The sequence below is a fragment of the Musa acuminata genome, chromosome BXJ2-4, assembly GCF_036884655.1.
Source record: "Musa acuminata AAA Group cultivar baxijiao chromosome BXJ2-4, Cavendish_Baxijiao_AAA, whole genome shotgun sequence".
Taxonomy (NCBI): Eukaryota; Viridiplantae; Streptophyta; class Magnoliopsida; order Zingiberales; family Musaceae; genus Musa; species Musa acuminata.
The window spans coordinates 41,211,258-41,228,427 of NC_088341.1; the positions used below are offsets into that span (position 1 = coordinate 41,211,258).

Below are 17,170 nucleotides of genomic sequence, written 5' to 3' on the forward strand. Positions count from 1 at the left end.
CACCATTCAAACCGACATGAAACTTAACGAGGGAAGGCCACTGCTTTGTTGACAGGGACGGGAAGAGAGCACTGCATCAGTGCAGACGAGCATGCATGCATGCTGACCCATGTCACGCTGCAGTAGGAGCAGCCTTCTGCTGCAGCTGCTGGAGAAGTGCCAGTCCATGCGGCAGCTGAAACAAACCCAATCTCAGATCATCACCACCGGCCTCGCCCAGGACGCCTTCTTCCTCAGCCGCCTCTTGGCCATCTGCTCCCACCCCACCCACGGCAGCCTCAGCCACGCGCATCTCCTCTTCCGGCACATCCACAGCCCGACGCTTTGCGTCCGCAACACCATGATCAAGGCCTTCCTGCTGAGAGAGGACTACGCGAACACCTTCGAGATCTATTGCGGCTTGCTGCGTGACGGCCTCTTCCCGGACAACTACACCTTCCCCTACGTCCTCAAGTCGTGCGCCGGCCTGCGGGACCTCAGAGCCGGAGCGCAGGTCCACAGCCACGTTGTAAAGCTTGGGTTTTGTTCCGACACTTTCGTCGGTAACACGTTGGCGCTGATGTACGTCGCTTGCGGCGATGTGAGCGCGGCGCGAGAAGCGTTCGACGGAATTCTCCAACGAGATGCCGCCTCGTGGACCGTCATGATTTCTGGGTACTCTCAGCTGGGTGATGTCGAGACAGCTCGGATGTTGTTTGACGAATCACCGGTTAAGGATCGAGGAATTTGGGGCGCCGTCATATCTGCTTATGTCCACAACAACTGTTTCAAAGAAGGCCTGTCGATGTTTCGACTGCTGCAAGCAGAAGGTTTGGAGCCAGATGAGGGAGTGTTAGTGAGCGCTCTCTGCGCTTGTGCGCAGACTGGGGCAGTGGACATCGGGTCGTGGATTCACCACTATGTGAACCGAGTTGGCTTCGCACTGAGTGTAAGGTTGGGAACTGCACTTGTGGATATGTATTTGAAATGCGGCTCTCTAAATTCCGCTAAGAAGGTATTCGACGGGATGACGTGCAAGGATACTGTTTGTTGGAATGTGATGATTCTTGGACTGGCAATGCACGGCGATGGAGAGGGAGCGCTTGAACTGTTCACTTGCATGAAGAAGGAAGGGTTGAAGCCGGACGATGCCACGTTTGTCGCTGTCTTGTCTGCTTGCAGTCATTCAGGAATGGTGGAAGAAGGCCTAGAAGTCTTCAAGAGCATGAGGAGTTTGTATCATGTCGAGCCCAGAAGTGAGCACTATGTTTGTGTGGTAGACTTTCTTGGCCGATCGGGGCGTTTTCAAGAGGCAAAAGAAATAATTGAAGGAATGCCCCGTAATAGTAGTCCTGCAGAGAGGGCAATGGCTTGGAGGGCGCTACTAAGTGCTTGTCGGAATCACACAGAGGCACGATGGGCTGAAGTTGCTGCTGGACATCTCCTTGAGTTGGAAGACCACAGTGGAGTTTATGTTCTTCTGTCAAACATATACGACACATACGGGAAACAGGACGATGCTAGGAGAATGAGGAATTGCATGAAGTTGAGAGGAGTGCCTAAAATGCCAGGTTGCAGCTCAATACAGCTTGGCGGGCATGTTCATGAGTTTGTTGCTGGTGAGCAGATTCATCCAGGGATGAAAGAAGTATATAGTGTACTGGAGACAATGAATGAACAGTTGTAGGGCTAGATTATTGAAGGTTGAATAACCTATTATTTAGGACATCTGATATTTGGATCTGCAGCTTCTTTTTCAAGTTAAGATGCTTATCGCCTGCAATATAATAAGCTATTAGATGATTTAATCAATAGGACTCTGAAACAAGAGTTTCAGGTAAGCCACAATTCTTTTTGCAATTTAAGGGTTCCACGAAGTAGGCTGCTGGATATACATCGAACACCTGACTTAGTTATACATTGTAATGGTATCACTACTTTTTGTGTTGTTTTTTATTTAAGGATACTGACATACATAGACTTCGATGAGGGGAAGATACATATAGTTGACCTTGAATAGTTGGGATTCCACAACTCGTTATATTATCATCTAGTATCTGTTTACAAACTTATCTTCGTAATTGAATTCATGTTTATTCTAATACAAATAATCATTATCAATACTTCTTATTAAGAATTGCATTGACTACTAGTATGAGCTTTCTCAAACTATTAGCAGAGGTATGAATTCAAAGATTGCAGTTTCGAATAATGGAATTGTGTCAATCCTTGGCTGTGTCAGTACGGATCAAATTTGTGCTAGTATACCAATACACGGTGGGGAAGGAGGATGAGAAGAGGAGCAGTACCAAAAGATCAAGCTCGTGGCGATGGCATGGGGCAAGGTGTCTTCCATGTTTTGAATCTCACATCTTTTTTTGAAGTGGGAGCTTAAGAGAGAAAAGAAATGAATAGACCAGATTGGACCGCTCGAAAAGGAGAGATCCGCATCTCAATTCATGCTTAGACGTAAATAGGTTTTAATTGTTTTTTGTTTCTGTTTTTTCTGGATGTTTTTTCAGACCTTTTTTGATGATTTATACAATTAACCGTCTTTGCCATTTCTGTTGTTGTATTTCTGGCACTGTTATAGACTTCCTCCTTATGAAATGGTCTGAATTTAGTTATTCTTGTACAAAATTGGTGATTGTGTATATAATTATCTCTGTTTCATGTATACTACCACTAAGTGACTTTGGTTCTGTTGGTTGGCAGTTCAGAGTTTTTCTCCTCAAATTATTCTCCTCTTGTCCATAGTTCTTATATGCCATTTGCATATCACAAATCGGTTAAATTCATTTGTAACCTGGTGAAATCTACTGCTCAAAAGTTAATATTTTTTGTGAATTTGGCATAGCTCTGGTGTGGAATGATTTGTTTGTTTAAATTGATCAGCATCATATTCCATTCACTTGTAAAATTGCAGGAATCAAAGGGGAACAGATTGTCACATGCCTTGCACCCCTGAAGAAGGGCAACTCACATGTATTACCTTTTGCTAGACATTTTATCTTGTTAATCTAACTCATCTTCTTACATGTGAAGCTTGTATTCTAGGAAGGCTTGTATCTTTATTTTATGTCCTCTTCTTCTTGCTGGATGCATCATCCATCAGTCAGAATATCTTCATCTGTTAAGCTACATGCAGTGTGTAATAAATCCTCTACCACTAGGATTCCATGATTCATCAGAAAAGCTGATATGCATGTTATCTGTGATGTACTTTTTGAGTAGAAAAGAGAGGGGTAGGAAATATTGGAGCATGCACAAGTAAAGCCAGCAACTGCTAAGAACTGCATGAGGTCCTGATGTTTGGATTCAGTAGTACAAGTCCAAGGCTGTTGGTACCTGTTCTCCATTCCCAAAAGGTAATAAAATTATTTCTCTCTTTAGTTTGACATGAGTCACCATCAAATATCATTCATCCAAATAGGTTGATTCTGTCTTTTGCTTTCTGAAAGATTCCCTCATACTTGGTTGATTTAGCAAGGGAATATAAGTTGGAATTGATGAAGGCAGTGAAGTGCAAGAAGGCAGGAACAGATGAGCTCCCTGAGAAGGTTAAAGAAGACATATCTGTGTGTGGGCTATTCTTCTACATTACCAACAACACCACATTGATCAAGCAAATTACAATTGGTTTCCTTGCAAAACATTGCCATAGAAAAGTTGGTAGTGAAAGAACAAAGTCATCACTCATCATGTCAACTAATCAACATAAAATTCCAAAAGATTAACTGCAAACCATTAACAGTCAGTTTGTAAGCTTTTTCCTTAAGTTATTTAATATCTATATTTATAAATCTATATCTTCTCCTTTATCTAAGTCGATTTAGACTTAACGCGTCAATAAAATCCCGATACAAATATTTTTAATTAAATACTAAAACAAAAGCGGTATATACAAAAATTCGAATTCATGATTTTGATACCAATTTAAATATTTTAATTGAGTGACCATTAACTATCCGATTTATTTGTTATTGATGTGTCGAATTTATGTAAAATTCATATACATATGTCATAAATCTGATTTGAATACATCGTATTTTCCTTAATAAATATGGCTACAAAATTAAATATTCCTCTCTGAGAATATATCAGTGAGTTAAATTGTATTTCTTTTGTTTTCTTTTTTATTTTAATTATTATTGAAACAAAAGAGGAGTCCGCAAGTTTCCCGTGAAACGGAATCGGTGTGAAACGTGGATGAGAAACGGGGAAACGAGTCATGCGCCAATCTAACCCATGAGTTCCTGATTGGGGGATATCGTTCGACGGCGATGGCTTCGCCTGCTTCGCGAGCGGAGGTGCTCTCGTTGTTCCGCTCGCTCCTCCGCACGGCGACGAAGTTCTCCGACTACAACATACGGGAGTACGCGAAGAGGCGTGCGATCGATGGGTTCCGTGACAACCGGGGTCTCACCGATCCCTCCTCCATCGTTGCGGCTTTCGCCGACGGGAAGTCCCAACTCGAGGTCGCAAAGAGGCAGGCGGTGGTGTACTCTCTCTACGCCCCGAGGATAAAAAGCGTCATGGAGGCCGAGAGCCCGTAAAGCACTCGGTCGAAAGGTATGAAATTTACGCTGGGTGCAGTGGGGGTATGACTCAATTTAGTATGCTTTCGTGAGCTCGATTGGGGATTTGGGGGAAAGACTCGATTTAGGTTTGCTGGTTTTGTGAATTTAGTGCTTGTAGTTGTGGCCTCCATATCAATAACTGCACCGTTGTTTGCTATGATTGCTAGATAGAAGTGGATGCCATAGGATTCATGAATAGTATTTTCTGCTACAGAATCATTTTGGCTAAATCAATTGCCATTCTCATTTATGTTTCCCTACTGAATTGCTTTTGACATTGTAATACCTGCGAGTTTGCCGATTGCCCAGGAGGCATTTCATCTAAGAAGTTGATGTGATTCACCACATTAGCAGTATATTCTCGTTTCATACACTTTATTGATGTTGATTTGTTAACCAATTTCCTAGGTTTTCCTAATGGATGATTTTAATACGTACGTGAATCTTGAGGCTAATTACATATTATTATCCCCCCGTGGTTAACTCCCTTTAGTATCTCGGTCCCTACACTTAAAAAAATAGCATTGGTAATCCTATAGTTACGAAAGTGAAATATCTATGTTTATTTACCCTAACTTCGTTGGTTTTACTAACGAAAACATAAAAACAAAGGGTAAAAAGATAATTTTAACGTTTCAGTTGGTGGTGACGGATAATGACAGTGGTGGCGGACGGTGTCGGTGGTGGCGGACAATGACATCGTTAGGGGCCGCACGTGGTTGTTGTGGATGAGGAGAGTGATTGCGAGAGATGAGGCCGCTTGGCAACTGCGTCGACGACGGGTATGACGACATACTAAGCGTCGAATTTCGTGACCCACATGTTCCTAACGTCATTGGATACGTCCATCGGGAGCTCGACAACTACTTGCCTACCAGCCTTCCCGCTTCCCTTCTCAGTTGAAGACAACCGCGGCGAATAGAACTCCTCCAACGAGTCTCTTATCTCCCCTTTTTTATGCCCATGGCGGAACTAACGCGATAGCGAGGGGAGCAGCAGGAGCTTCGGGTCTAGTAATCCGCCCAACGGGTCAGTGGCGAGGCTGCCACCATCTTCGCCATAGACGTCGTGGCGGCTACCACCATCTATATCGATGCCAATGCAGATGCAGAGCGGCCCCGCTCGACAACTGCATCTGTGCCGATGCAGATGTCGAGCGGTCCTTTCATCACTCGGCAACTGCGTCGACGCCGATGCAGAGTGGCTCTCACCTCTCGTCGCTGTTCTTCTCATCCACAACAACCACCCACTGCCCTCCAATGGCGCCGTCGTTCGCCACCACCGACACCGTCCGCCACCACCAACTAGAACGTTGAAATAATATTTTTTGTCCTTTGTTTTCGTATTTTCATTAGCAAAACCGACGGGGCGTTAGGGTAAATGGACCTAAATGTTTCACTTTCGTAACTATAGGGATTGCCAATGCAACTTTTAAAGTGTAGGAACCGGGATGTTAAAGGTTGCTAACTGCAGGGGATAATCTGTAATTAACCCTTAATCTTATGATTTCCTCATGATTCGTGCATAACTATTAGATAAATTCTAACTCATCTAAGCATACGTTTACCACTTGCCTTAAAGTATTTGACATTTGGATTCGAAAGGTTCCAAGGGGCGAAGAAGTTGACTGGCCTTCTTCCCTAGCTTTTCATCATAATCGTATCCACCCATCCATCCTAATGCCTTAATGGTCTTTTCTCTTCATTGATAGGCTGATGAATCCTATTGACCTGGTGACTTTTAGATTTAATACGAGATGTTCTTTCCTGCCTACCCTTAGTTTTTTTTTTTCTCTATTAGTGAAACTAGTGGATGATCCGCCTGCCAGATGATAACCTACATGAAAAGAGTGCTCTGTTTTTTATGGTATAAATTTGAAATAAAACTCTCTTTTACATGTAGCAGATAGCATGTAGGTTGTGGAGAAATACATTTGAACATTCAAGTTGAACTACTGCTAATATATAGGACAGTTGCTATTGGCAACTTATTAGTTCATTTTTGAACTTTTGATATAGATTTTAGAACCGCTTTCTGGTTCAGTCTGACATTAGCATATTATGTTTTTCTTGCAATGTGCCTGAAAATTGCTATTTTTACTTTATCATGCCATGGTTGTGGTTCTCACTTACAGAAAAAAGAATATGGCTTCATCTGTTCATGCTTTGGTATTTGCTATATTTAGCAAAATGAATTCACACTGTGTAAGGAAGCTTAAATTTGTAGTAATCAGATAAAAGGCAGAAGGCTGGGATGATAATTAGGACTACAAGAAACACTTGCTGTTAAAGGTTTCCAAAAACAATGATACAACTTGGATGCCTCTTGTATACTTGCCGTGAAATGTAATGAAAGGTGTTTGTTGAAATACAGTAGGAAATTATGACAAAGACACCAGAAAACCTCATCAAAATGAGGATATAGCCCTTTATTAGTTTGTCCACATCAAAACTTAAGCCTTTAGTTTGCCTTAGGATAATGGCCTTTTTTGTTGTTTTGGAGCAGTTGTGCATGTCTGCTTGGCTTGTGATTAAATAAAGTAGTATGGTTCATATCTTTGATAAATTGTTCGATGACCTAACTATGTTGGTAGAGCCATGTAATAAAACTATTTTTATTCAAAAGTGTAACCTAAGCATCACGAGTTTCGGCATCGGCCATGCATTAGCTTTGCTATGTGAGTATGTGTGCAGCTAGACACACAAAATTTGTGTATACCAAACGAGTATGCTTGTAGCTGGGACTAGGAAGTTTAAGATAACATTGCACTATAATGAGATGAATGGTGGGAATAAACCCAACAAAGTTATGAGAGGGATCATTTTCTATCCTCTTTGGAGGAGTGTCTAATCCCTTATGTTTTGCTCAGTAGCTGATTTCTGGTAGGATCTTTTACAATTTCCTGTACATAAACCTTAAAAGTTTAGTTAGCCAATTTTGTTCATGTATACCTCCTCTCAGATTAATTTTGTACTGTTAGATTGATTTGTTGGTAACTTGGCAGATGTGGAATTTATACTGCAATTACGTGGTTTGGTACTTAAACTGCATCAATTGCAGAACTATATATATGACCAAGCTGTGAGTCTAAGTAGATTTGCGTTCCAAGTAGTAAGAGCTTAGCGTGATTAAATACTTCAAATTTTACTGTATTTCTACAAGAAATTTCTAAATGTAAACTTTGGACGTTGCATTGGCTTTACATCAAATAGTTTGGCTTTGGCAGGTTCCTTCAGGCAATTCTATTTTCATGAAATCAAGACAATAACAGAGACTCAGTTTGTGTTTCCTCCTGATTAAGAAATATTTATTATGTATGTGGTACACTGGAAAACTCTGGTCTTTCTTTTGAATATAGAACCATAAATTAGAGCTGTCAACTGTTTTACTGTATCCATTGGTTATGAATTTTTGCCTCTTCTCAACTGGAATGGATTTTATATTTTGGATCAGATGATGAATGAGTTTGTGATCAATCTCCATTTTGAGCATTGCCTAGGTTTTTCATGTCTTAGTTTTTCAGATGATGAATGGTTATATATATATATATATATATATATAAACATGACAGTTTAAATGATCTCTAAATAACCATCCCACACGTAAATACATTTCAAATCTGTCAATGTAAGATGTAGCTCATATGGAGATAAAGACTTGCCCTATAATTCACGATTAAGAAGTATATGTTGACAATAAGATCCTTGCTGGCACAAGCGAGACATTCAAGTATACATACCAATGGCAATTTTGTTCCAGTAAAGCACAAAGTTTGCCCTAATTAGGGTGTCAATGCAGCCATAAAAAATGAGATCTACTTTCGAAGCAGTCGGCGTCCTCGAAGGTTTGCACCTTTGACTCTGAAATTTACCTCTTCCACATCATCCTCCATATGATCCAAAGCCGCAGTCTGCCTGCAATTCCAAACAGAAAAGATGGAAAAAGGATGTTATTCTTTGAGGCAAATTAAGGGGAAAAAAGCAAGTATCAAAGATTATGGAACTTGGAACACCAAACTAAAGATTATATGATACTTTGGTTAGTATAAATTAATCGAACTGTATAATCCTTTAAAAGCAGAAAATAGATAGATTTTATCTGACTGCTATAAACAAAATGCACCTTTAACCAGATGCATATTGTCCATTTACAAGTGAAAAAGGTTAAATAAGGGTATCTATGCATCCATCAAGAATGACGAATTCCATGACGAAACAGAACGTTTTTAGTAGCCATGTAAGTTCACATTTGGTCGAAGAATGGCCACAGCAGGATTCATCTATCCTGACACCATTTTGAACTATGTATTACTTTTTTCATGATCTAGTATTGAGGTCAGCATTGTCTTAATGTTGTTCGATTTGATGATAACTTAAGGCCTAGAACAACAAATAGAACCTATGTATAGATAACCCAAGGACATGACAGACATATTTTAGAAACATCAAGATGATATAAAGTCAACTAACCTCTCAATCTCAGAACCCATATCAATAGCCATATTCTTCAAGTCGCCTAGCAAGTTGCTCAAATCAGAAAGAGCATCATCTTGCTTTGCCTTCTCAGTCTGATGTAATCAGTAAAACAGATGAATTAAGTTGTTATTGAATGATAAAATCATACTGTTATCCAATTGGTATCAAGTACCTCAACTTTCTCAAGTGTAGATGTAGGTTCAGAAGAAGAAAAGTGTCGAGGTTCTGATCGGGGAAGGGGAGCTGATAATCCCAATCTTTGTCTCTGTTCCAGGTGGCTACTCCTTTTTATAAAAGAATCATCTACATATTTGTCCATGAGAAGGCAATAAGAACAAATTACACACAAAAAATTCCGACAATATGTTTCAACCTACCTCTTGTTAGGAGTGGTCCTTTTATTTCTCGTGTTTTCTTTGGCTTCCATTTCTTAGAAAACAAGCCTCCAAGATTTCCCAAAAGCTTTTCACCCTGAATGAACATAAACAAATTAATCAGCTAGGACTTCCACCATTAGAACATAATACGTACCTAAAAGTAATTCTGATGCATATCATGATTGATTTAATGGAGTCAGCCTTTTAAGTACTAAGTGCTTTGCTTGATCAAAACATGGAACAGTTAACAAAAAGTATCAAGAAATTGATGTCAGATGCTACCCCCAAACACCATGGAATCCTTCTTGCTAAAAAGAATGAAGATAAAGATTTGCTTTGCATAAATAAATCAGGTACATAGTTTAATTAAAGCTTTATGCTAAGCTATATTCATCTAGCATGCCATCAAATTTAGTTTAACCTGAATTGTGAGTATGAAGAATCATCTGAAGCCTTTGATGAATAGCCCATAACAAATTCCGCACCAACTTTAGCTCAAAGACATGCCAACAAAATTCTATTATATTGTTCTGAAGTCCATCTGGCTTCAAAGCATTTAATCCTATATTTACATGAGGACCCAATGGAAACACCTACGATATGCACATGTGAAACCTTGCTTCTTGTCAGAAGAGTCAGCGGAATTGAGGACACTCCACCATATAAATATTGCATTTTTTTTTTTTCTTTAACTAGGCAGGATGGAAGCTCAGAAAGATAAAATCGATAAAATAAAGTGCATAAATCTTCGTATCCACATGTGGTCAACAACATTATAGAGAAAGCGGAACGTTGTTTTATAATGCTGTCAAAACAAAAATTGATGTTTGACCTCACAGCATAAACCTATTACCATGGTTAACAGATGAACTAAAACAAGTGCATCGATTTTCCTTACCTAAAACAAGTACAAATTATGAGGTAATTTAAGTGTTGCCATAACTTAGGTTAACATCTGGAAAGATCAGTCCATGAACTTATTACTAATTTAACAACTAGAAGAAAGAAAGACAAATTAAAATAACCAACAGGAAAACAGCCAATGTAAACCCTATAATTTATCAGTTCATGCAACTAGAGGAAGCTATCTAGTTGTTGCTAGTTGCTCTCATCCTTCATACGAACCACATGTTTACAAATTAAAAATTTCAAAGACTGGCATCAATGCAGTAACTGACCCTTAGTTGCAAACCTTTGAAAAATGATAGATCCTTGTGTTATGAATGAGTTCAGTTGTGTAGCATCATTAGATAAAACACTTCACCTGGATATTTGTTTAACTCGTTACATAGTTAAAGATAGTGCAGAAAGCCACAAGATCAATATACGAATTAAATTAGGCATGGCTTTTTTTATCCTTAATGTAATGAATTTAGCGTCATAGAGACTTAAAAGTGAGACTAGATGTAAATAGGATAGGGAGGTCTTATGCTAGAAACGAGTTAATTAAAAATAAATAACCAAAGAATTTGTTATCCTAAAATTCACTTTGTCTACTAAGCTACCATGTCTAAATAAAGAAATGTTCATTGTTCAACATGTAAATGGAAAAGGGGGCAAAACTAATAAGATGCATACCCTGCTAAGATCGTGCTCAATGTCTGCAGCAGTTTGATGAGTCCTAGTAATCTGCTCACCTTGTTGATGCAAGGTGACAAGAGTCTTTGTAGCACCTTCTCTAATTTCTTCAGCAATTCTAAGACAACCATTTAGTTTATTTGTAGTCTCCTCAGCCTTGTACACAGCATAATTTTCCAGTTCCTGAACAGATTGGTTCTCAATGCCCCCTGAATCACGGAAGTCATTCTTGTAACTGTTTTTCGCAGCTGAGTATCCCCAAGCTGCCGATGATTCCCACCCAATTTCTTCATTAACATTTTCACCAAACTGATTGCTTTTCATTTTTGCCTTGCTGACCAAAGGCGCCGACGAAGTTTTAGCAGAATTGATGTTTAGATCAAGTTCTGAGTCAGAAACAGACTCGAAAGGGTTGTTGCGAGAAGGTCCAGGTTTGGCATGATGTTGCTTATTGCCCGACAGGGGAGTCCTCCTAGTGCTCATCTTGACGTAGAATTAGTTTCTGTTTGAAGATGACAGGGTTATCAACAGAAGCAGTATTTCAGACTCAACAATGGAACCTAGCACTATAAAAGAAAAGAATAAAGGTATAAGGAATAATTAATAATTTTTGCTCACTACGAATAGAAGTACAATAAGCAACAAAAAAAAAGTTACAGATTGAAAGAGCATCACAGACCTAGTGACACAAACAACAATTTAACTCTTTAACATCTAAAGGTAAGACAAGGTAAAAGACTGAAAAGGGCAGCCTAGCCTAGTGCTTGAGACTAGTCAATATAGGATCTGGCAAGGTTCCAGCCTTGGTCACATAGGATCAACCTCACTGTGGAAGTAAGGCTTAACCTCACAAGGCAACAATCTTGAAGAAGCTAATATAAACCAAACAGAGAGAAAACAGCAACCAGGAAAGCAGTTATGCTGCAACAGGTTGACTTGAGAACAGTGGGCAAAAACCCAAACATCAGACCAAACAGGATCGACCATGAAAAACAAAATAACAAGTCATAGTTTCTCGAGCCAAAGCAGATCACAGTGGGAAAAGATTAGACATGGAAAACAAGATAACATTCAAAAAATTAAACGGGACCATTATTTCTGACAGTCAAGACATGGATTCTACAGAGAGTTCGCTATACAAGAACATACTGACACTGCACTAAGCTGTCTAATTAAATAGATGAAGAAATATATACCCAGAATGAAGAAATTCAGAAAACTAAAAATAAAAAATTGTTCAAGGATCAACATATATGTAGTGGGAATAGAATGACGAATCAAGAAACAGATCAATGGTTAACACCGGAAGAATTCATATGTTGAGGTTAGTAACAGACACTTTCTCCAGCCATTCTGCTTCAGTTACCAGCCGACAAACCAAGACCTTATTTCACACAATAACCTGTACTAAATATCGATGGCATAAACCGCATAAAAGAAAACGCAACCCACAGATCAAAACATGGTTATGTGAAAACCTGTATAGTAGCCACCGAGAGGCCAATTTACACCACTAAGATTAAACCTAAAATGGATCAATCTACAAGTACCGGACGATTATCCGCAGCGAGAAACCCTAAACTGATTCCCAAATTGACATGTAAATATAGCAGGTCAATAGAAGTCACAAAAAAACAAAGGGGTAGCTCGGATCCGACATCTTCCACTCTGTGACAATACATCAAACAGAAAACGATCACGCTTGGGAGGGAACTCAAATCGAAGAGCAAAGAGTTCAATCTCTTAGAGAGGACCATACCTTGGAAATCAAATAGGTGTACCCCTATATCAAAGCTTACGAGAAATCAAACTTAGACCCCAATCCAACACTTTAAAGTGCTTTAAAAAAAAAAAGTTCTTTGATGGAAACATCAAAGATCTGATATAAAAACAACACGATCACAAGAACATCAAAGAGAGGACCATACCTTGGAAATCAAATAGGCGTACGATACCAATAGCCAACGACAAAGTGAGAAACCGTAGAGGCAGGTGGAAGTCAAAAGAGGGAAGTATGCGCTCTGCTGGCGACGATCGCGTCGGAGAAAGTGGGCTGAGAACGCGAAGAGGATAGGAAAGCGGGAGGACGGAGTCTCTCAAGAGCAGAAGACGACTTTTCTTGGAGGGATGAGAAAAGACTCCAATTTGGTCAAGGAAGAAACATATATAATCTTAAATAACAGAAATTAGACCGTTGCGGCTTATTGCCCTTTTTCGATTTTTTTTCCTTGCCGAATATTATTGGCCTACCCGTTTACTCACTCGCCTTGGCATCGGATCCAGACATCAATCAGGTAATTTCCGCCAATAACGAGGCGGGTAGCACATCTGGCATGTTTGATACACCGTTATATAAGGGCAGTTTAATATTTACTTATATATGTCATCATAATTAATATATGTTTGTTGACTATTAATATTCTAATTATCATCTAATTATAATATGCGCCAATTATAATCAAACTAAGACATTTAAAGATGTCAAACTATTATTATTTTTGGTAATTCAAAATTAAAACAAGATCAGACTAATTAATATATATATATATATATATATATTATATTTTTATATGGGTAATTACTTGCTCGAATATTTCACGGATTTTAATCAATTAAATCAACACATCACAATAATTTAATCAATTAGAGAATAATGGGAAATTGTAAAATTTCATGAAATTCATTAACCTTTTGTTTATTAAAATATGAGAATATTTAAATATCCAAAAATTTTAATTATGATTAAAAATGTTAAGAAAATTTCGTAAATATAGAAATAATCCGAGAAAAAAAAATAGAGGATCAACCAATTGATTTTCTCCTTGTTCCCTCCCATCAAGAACAAGAGATAGGGATAGGTAAAAAAGATAAAATAATTTTTGGATTAAATTAACTATATATATTTTTTAATGTAATATCTACCTAAACAGTAGCAAAATCAACTATTTCCTTAATCTTGAATCATAATTTAAGAAATAAATTGTAAACAAATAAATTGGAAAATATGAGTGGCGACAATAGAGGAGAGGAAAAAAACAGAAATAAAGTATTTCTTTTTCATATTCACATTTAAAAAATAAAAAGTCTTGAAAAAAAAAACCCTTATTAACTAAAGATTTATGAATAATTTAGTCTTTTTTTATGCTTAAACAATTTAATTAGTGCAACAAATGGATCCAAGATCCTGTTTCTGATTTTTTAGATCTAATTAGTTAGTCAATTAGTCTGTGACAAAATCCAAGGACCAGAAGACATGCCAAATTCCAGAAACATCAAGAACATATAAAGTCCACTAACCTCTCAATCTCAGAAATAGCCATACACTCATCAGGTTGCTCAAATCAGAGAGAGCATCATCCTTTGCCTTCTCAATCTGATGCTGTCAGTAATGAGTGAAATAGATGAATTAAGTTGCTCTTGAATGAAATATCATATTGTAGTCTAATAATTAGGATAAAGTGCCTCAGCTTTCAGAAAGAAAAATGAAATATGATACAGACAATCCCAATCTTTTGTCTCTGTTTCAGGTGGCTACTCCTTTTTTATAAAAGAATAAATCTGCATTTTTGTTGACGAGAATGGGATAAGAATAAATTAAACACAAAAATTTCCAACAATTTGTTTCAATCTTCCAGCCTTTATTTGGCTTCCATTTCTTAGAAAAAAGACTTTCCCCTGAATTACAACATATAATAGTTATTTGATTTCATGTTGTCTACCATTTTGATTACTTTAGCAGAAGTATTGTAAATCTTACCAAAAGTGTATAACCTAAGATAAAAAAAAATTGATGATGGATGCTACCCTCAATATCTTTCATTTAAAAAAATATAATTTATTTTATCGATCTATACCGATATATACATACTGAGAACATAACACATAATATATGAGAATATATTATGATACAATAAATCTTACTAAAAAGAATGAAGATTTACTTTGAATCAACTACATAGTTAACTAAGTCTTATGATATGTTATATTTATCCAGCAAGCCATCAAATTCAGTTGTCTTGAATTGTGAGTACAAACAATCATCTGAAGCCCTAAATAAAGGATATCTATCTCATCTAACTTCAAAGCATTTAATTCTATTTTCACATAAGAACCAAGTGGAAAATCCCAACAATATGCATATGTGAAACCTTAGCTTCCTGTGGACACTCCACCTCTGAAAGATAAAATGGATAAAATAAAGTGCATAGCTCTTCTTCTCAGACATTATAGAGAAAGCCCTTCTTGTTCTACATTGCTGTCAAAACAAAGCTGATGTTTGACCTCACATCTTAAATCTTCTACCAATGGTCAACAGATGAATAAGGAAAACAAGTGCATCTGTTCTCCTAACTAAAACAAGTACAAGTCATGCAGCAATGTAATTTAAGCATTTCCTAAACTTACTACTAATTTGACAACTATAAAAAAGTAGGATAGATTTATATAAACAAGAGAAAAACAGCTAATGCAAACCATATGGTACATCAGTCAATGCAACCGAAAGAAGTAATCTATTTCTTGCTTGCTGCTCTCATCCTTCATATGAACCACATGAAATCTTGGTGTTGTGAATGAGCTGCATTATATAGCATCATTAGGTAAAACACTTTACCTGGTTATTTATTAACTCATTACGAAGTCAATTTATGAATTAAATTAGGCATGGCTTTCTTATCCTTACTGTAGTGAATTCTGTGTCATGGAGACTTGAAGTGAGACTACATGTAAATAGGACGGATAGGGAGATTAATTGATCAGAAACAACCAAAGGATTTGTTATTCTAAAAGTCTCCAACTTTTTTCCATTTGCATGTTCATTGTTCCACATGCAAATGGAAGAACTAATGAGAAGCTAGCTAAAATCATTCTCTGCTGCAGTTTGAGGAGTCCTAGTAATCTGCTCGAGTCTTTGCAGCATCTTCACTAATTTCTTCGGCAATTCTACGACAACCATTTTTCTAATCATGTGTGGTGTAGTCTCCTCATCCTCAGCCTTGCAGACAGCATAATTATTTTTCCAGTTCCTCAGCAGATTGGCTCTCGATGGCCTCTGAATCGGGAAAGTCATTCTTGTATCTGTTTTTCGCGACTGAGTGTCATTTTCACCAAATTGATCGCTCTTCGTTTTTGCAGAATTGATGTTGTTTAGATCGAGTTCTGAGTCAGAAACAGAATAGAAAAGGTTGTAGCCAGAAGGTCCAGGCTTCCGCATCATGTTGCTTATTGCCTGATAGAGGGGAGGGAGTCCTCCAAGTGCTCGTTACTGGTTGAAGAGGACTGTGTCATCAACAGCAGCAGTATTGTGGAACCTATCACTCTAGAAAAAGAAAATGCAGGTAGAAAATGACCATTAATGACTGAAATAATACCAGAAGCGAAAGTTAAAAGATACAGATGGAAATAGCATCACAGAAGGGCCTGCAGAATGAAACCTTTTATTTGGACTACCATATCATAAGATTGCAGCTGAAGGAAGGCCTTTATATTAACCATTTTCTAATAATAACCATTTTCACATGAATAAAATAACCATATAATATGAATAGTTATCTTTCATATGAATATAATAACTATTTTCTAATAATTATCCAAGATGAAAAAATATATTATTCTTGCACATAATAAATATTTGAAAGAAACTGATACTTTCATTTTTGAGACAGATAAAGATGTTACCTTTGACTCCCACCGGTACTTTTGAGGAGTCTTCAAAGTAGACTTATTTATTCACTATTTTATCTAATTTTTTAAATAAATTTATGTAACGACACATATGATTGCTAGCTTCGATGTCCAAAAACTAATGATATCTTCTTCTTTTATGTGCTAGCAACAAAAGAGAATTTTCGTTCTTTCTTTCCAACTATTTTTATTGTAATAGCATTTCCTTTCTTTTTTTTTTTAATAATAGCATTGAATTTTGAACAATTATACCTTTGGCCTATTGTATCTTCTCTTTTTCTTTTTTTTTTAGACTTTGAATTTTTTTTCCCATTTCTTCCTCTTCCGTATATATATCCTCTATCGTGACCATACTTCTTTTATATCCTTGGCCTCTTCCACAACCATGATCACTAGAGCATTTTTTTTTAATGTGAGCTTTGTTTAAAGAATCTATTAGCTCATCAATAACTATTTGGTATAAATCTTTGATTCTTGACAGAGACTCTAATAAAATTAA

At 37.6% G+C, this 17,170-nt stretch overlaps 3 protein-coding genes across 6 annotated transcripts; 2 read left to right on the plus strand and 1 right to left on the minus strand.

The window, feature by feature from the left end:
* Nucleotides 1–1,707, plus strand: LOC103982916 (pentatricopeptide repeat-containing protein At5g06540-like). Its single transcript, XM_009400003.3, has one exon. The coding sequence runs from the start codon at nt 110–112 to the stop codon at nt 1,664–1,666; it is 1,557 nt and encodes a 518-aa protein (XP_009398278.2). The 5' UTR covers nt 1–109; the 3' UTR covers nt 1,667–1,707.
* Nucleotides 1,708–4,232: 2,525 nt separating this feature from the next.
* Nucleotides 4,233–8,011, plus strand: LOC103982915 (uncharacterized). 2 transcript variants are annotated; one of them, XM_065105978.1, is made up of 2 exons: nt 4,233–4,551; nt 7,772–8,011. In XM_065105978.1, exon 1 carries the CDS (start codon nt 4,263–4,265, stop codon nt 4,533–4,535), a length of 273 nt encoding a protein of 90 aa, XP_064962050.1. In that variant the 5' UTR covers nt 4,233–4,262; the 3' UTR covers nt 4,536–4,551; nt 7,772–8,011. The 2 variants fall into 2 exon arrangements, with proteins under 2 accessions (XP_064962050.1, XP_009398276.2); XM_009400001.3 differs by having other exon boundaries at nt 7,786–8,011.
* A 192-nt stretch (nt 8,012–8,203) lies between these two features.
* LOC135610918 (SNAP25 homologous protein SNAP32-like) lies at nt 8,204–13,136 on the minus strand. 3 transcript variants are annotated; one of them, XM_065105975.1, is made up of 6 exons: nt 12,918–13,136; nt 10,990–11,491; nt 9,412–9,505; nt 9,207–9,337; nt 9,029–9,126; nt 8,204–8,473 (listed from the first exon to the last, which is right to left on the minus strand). In XM_065105975.1, exons 2-6 carry the CDS (start codon nt 11,470–11,472, stop codon nt 8,374–8,376), a joined length of 906 nt encoding a protein of 301 aa, XP_064962047.1. In that variant the 5' UTR covers nt 11,473–11,491; nt 12,918–13,136; the 3' UTR covers nt 8,204–8,373. The 3 variants fall into 3 exon arrangements, with proteins under 3 accessions (XP_064962047.1, XP_064962048.1, XP_064962049.1); XM_065105976.1 differs by having other exon boundaries at nt 10,990–11,555; XM_065105977.1 differs by lacking the exon at nt 12,918–13,136 and adding an exon at nt 12,749–12,874.
* Nucleotides 13,137–17,170: the final 4,034 nt, after the last annotated feature.

Excerpts from the sequence above, each read along its gene's own strand:
- LOC103982915 (XM_065105978.1), top strand. The coding sequence starts at position 4,263 with ATGGCTTCGCCTGCTTCGCGAGCGGAGGTGCTCTCGTTGTTCCGCTCG.
- LOC135610918 (XM_065105975.1), bottom strand. The coding sequence starts at position 11,472 with ATGAGCACTAGGAGGACTCCCCTGTCGGGCAATAAGCAACATCATGCC. Across the intron at positions 9,338-9,411 it reads AGGACCACTCCTAACAAGAG|ATGATTCTTTTATAAAAAGG; the intron begins GTAGGTTGAAAC and ends ACAAATATGTAG. Across the intron at positions 9,127-9,206 it reads CTACACTTGAGAAAGTTGAG|ACTGAGAAGGCAAAGCAAGA; the intron begins GTACTTGATACC and ends TGATTACATCAG.
- LOC103982916 (XM_009400003.3), top strand. The coding sequence starts at position 110 with ATGTCACGCTGCAGTAGGAGCAGCCTTCTGCTGCAGCTGCTGGAGAAG.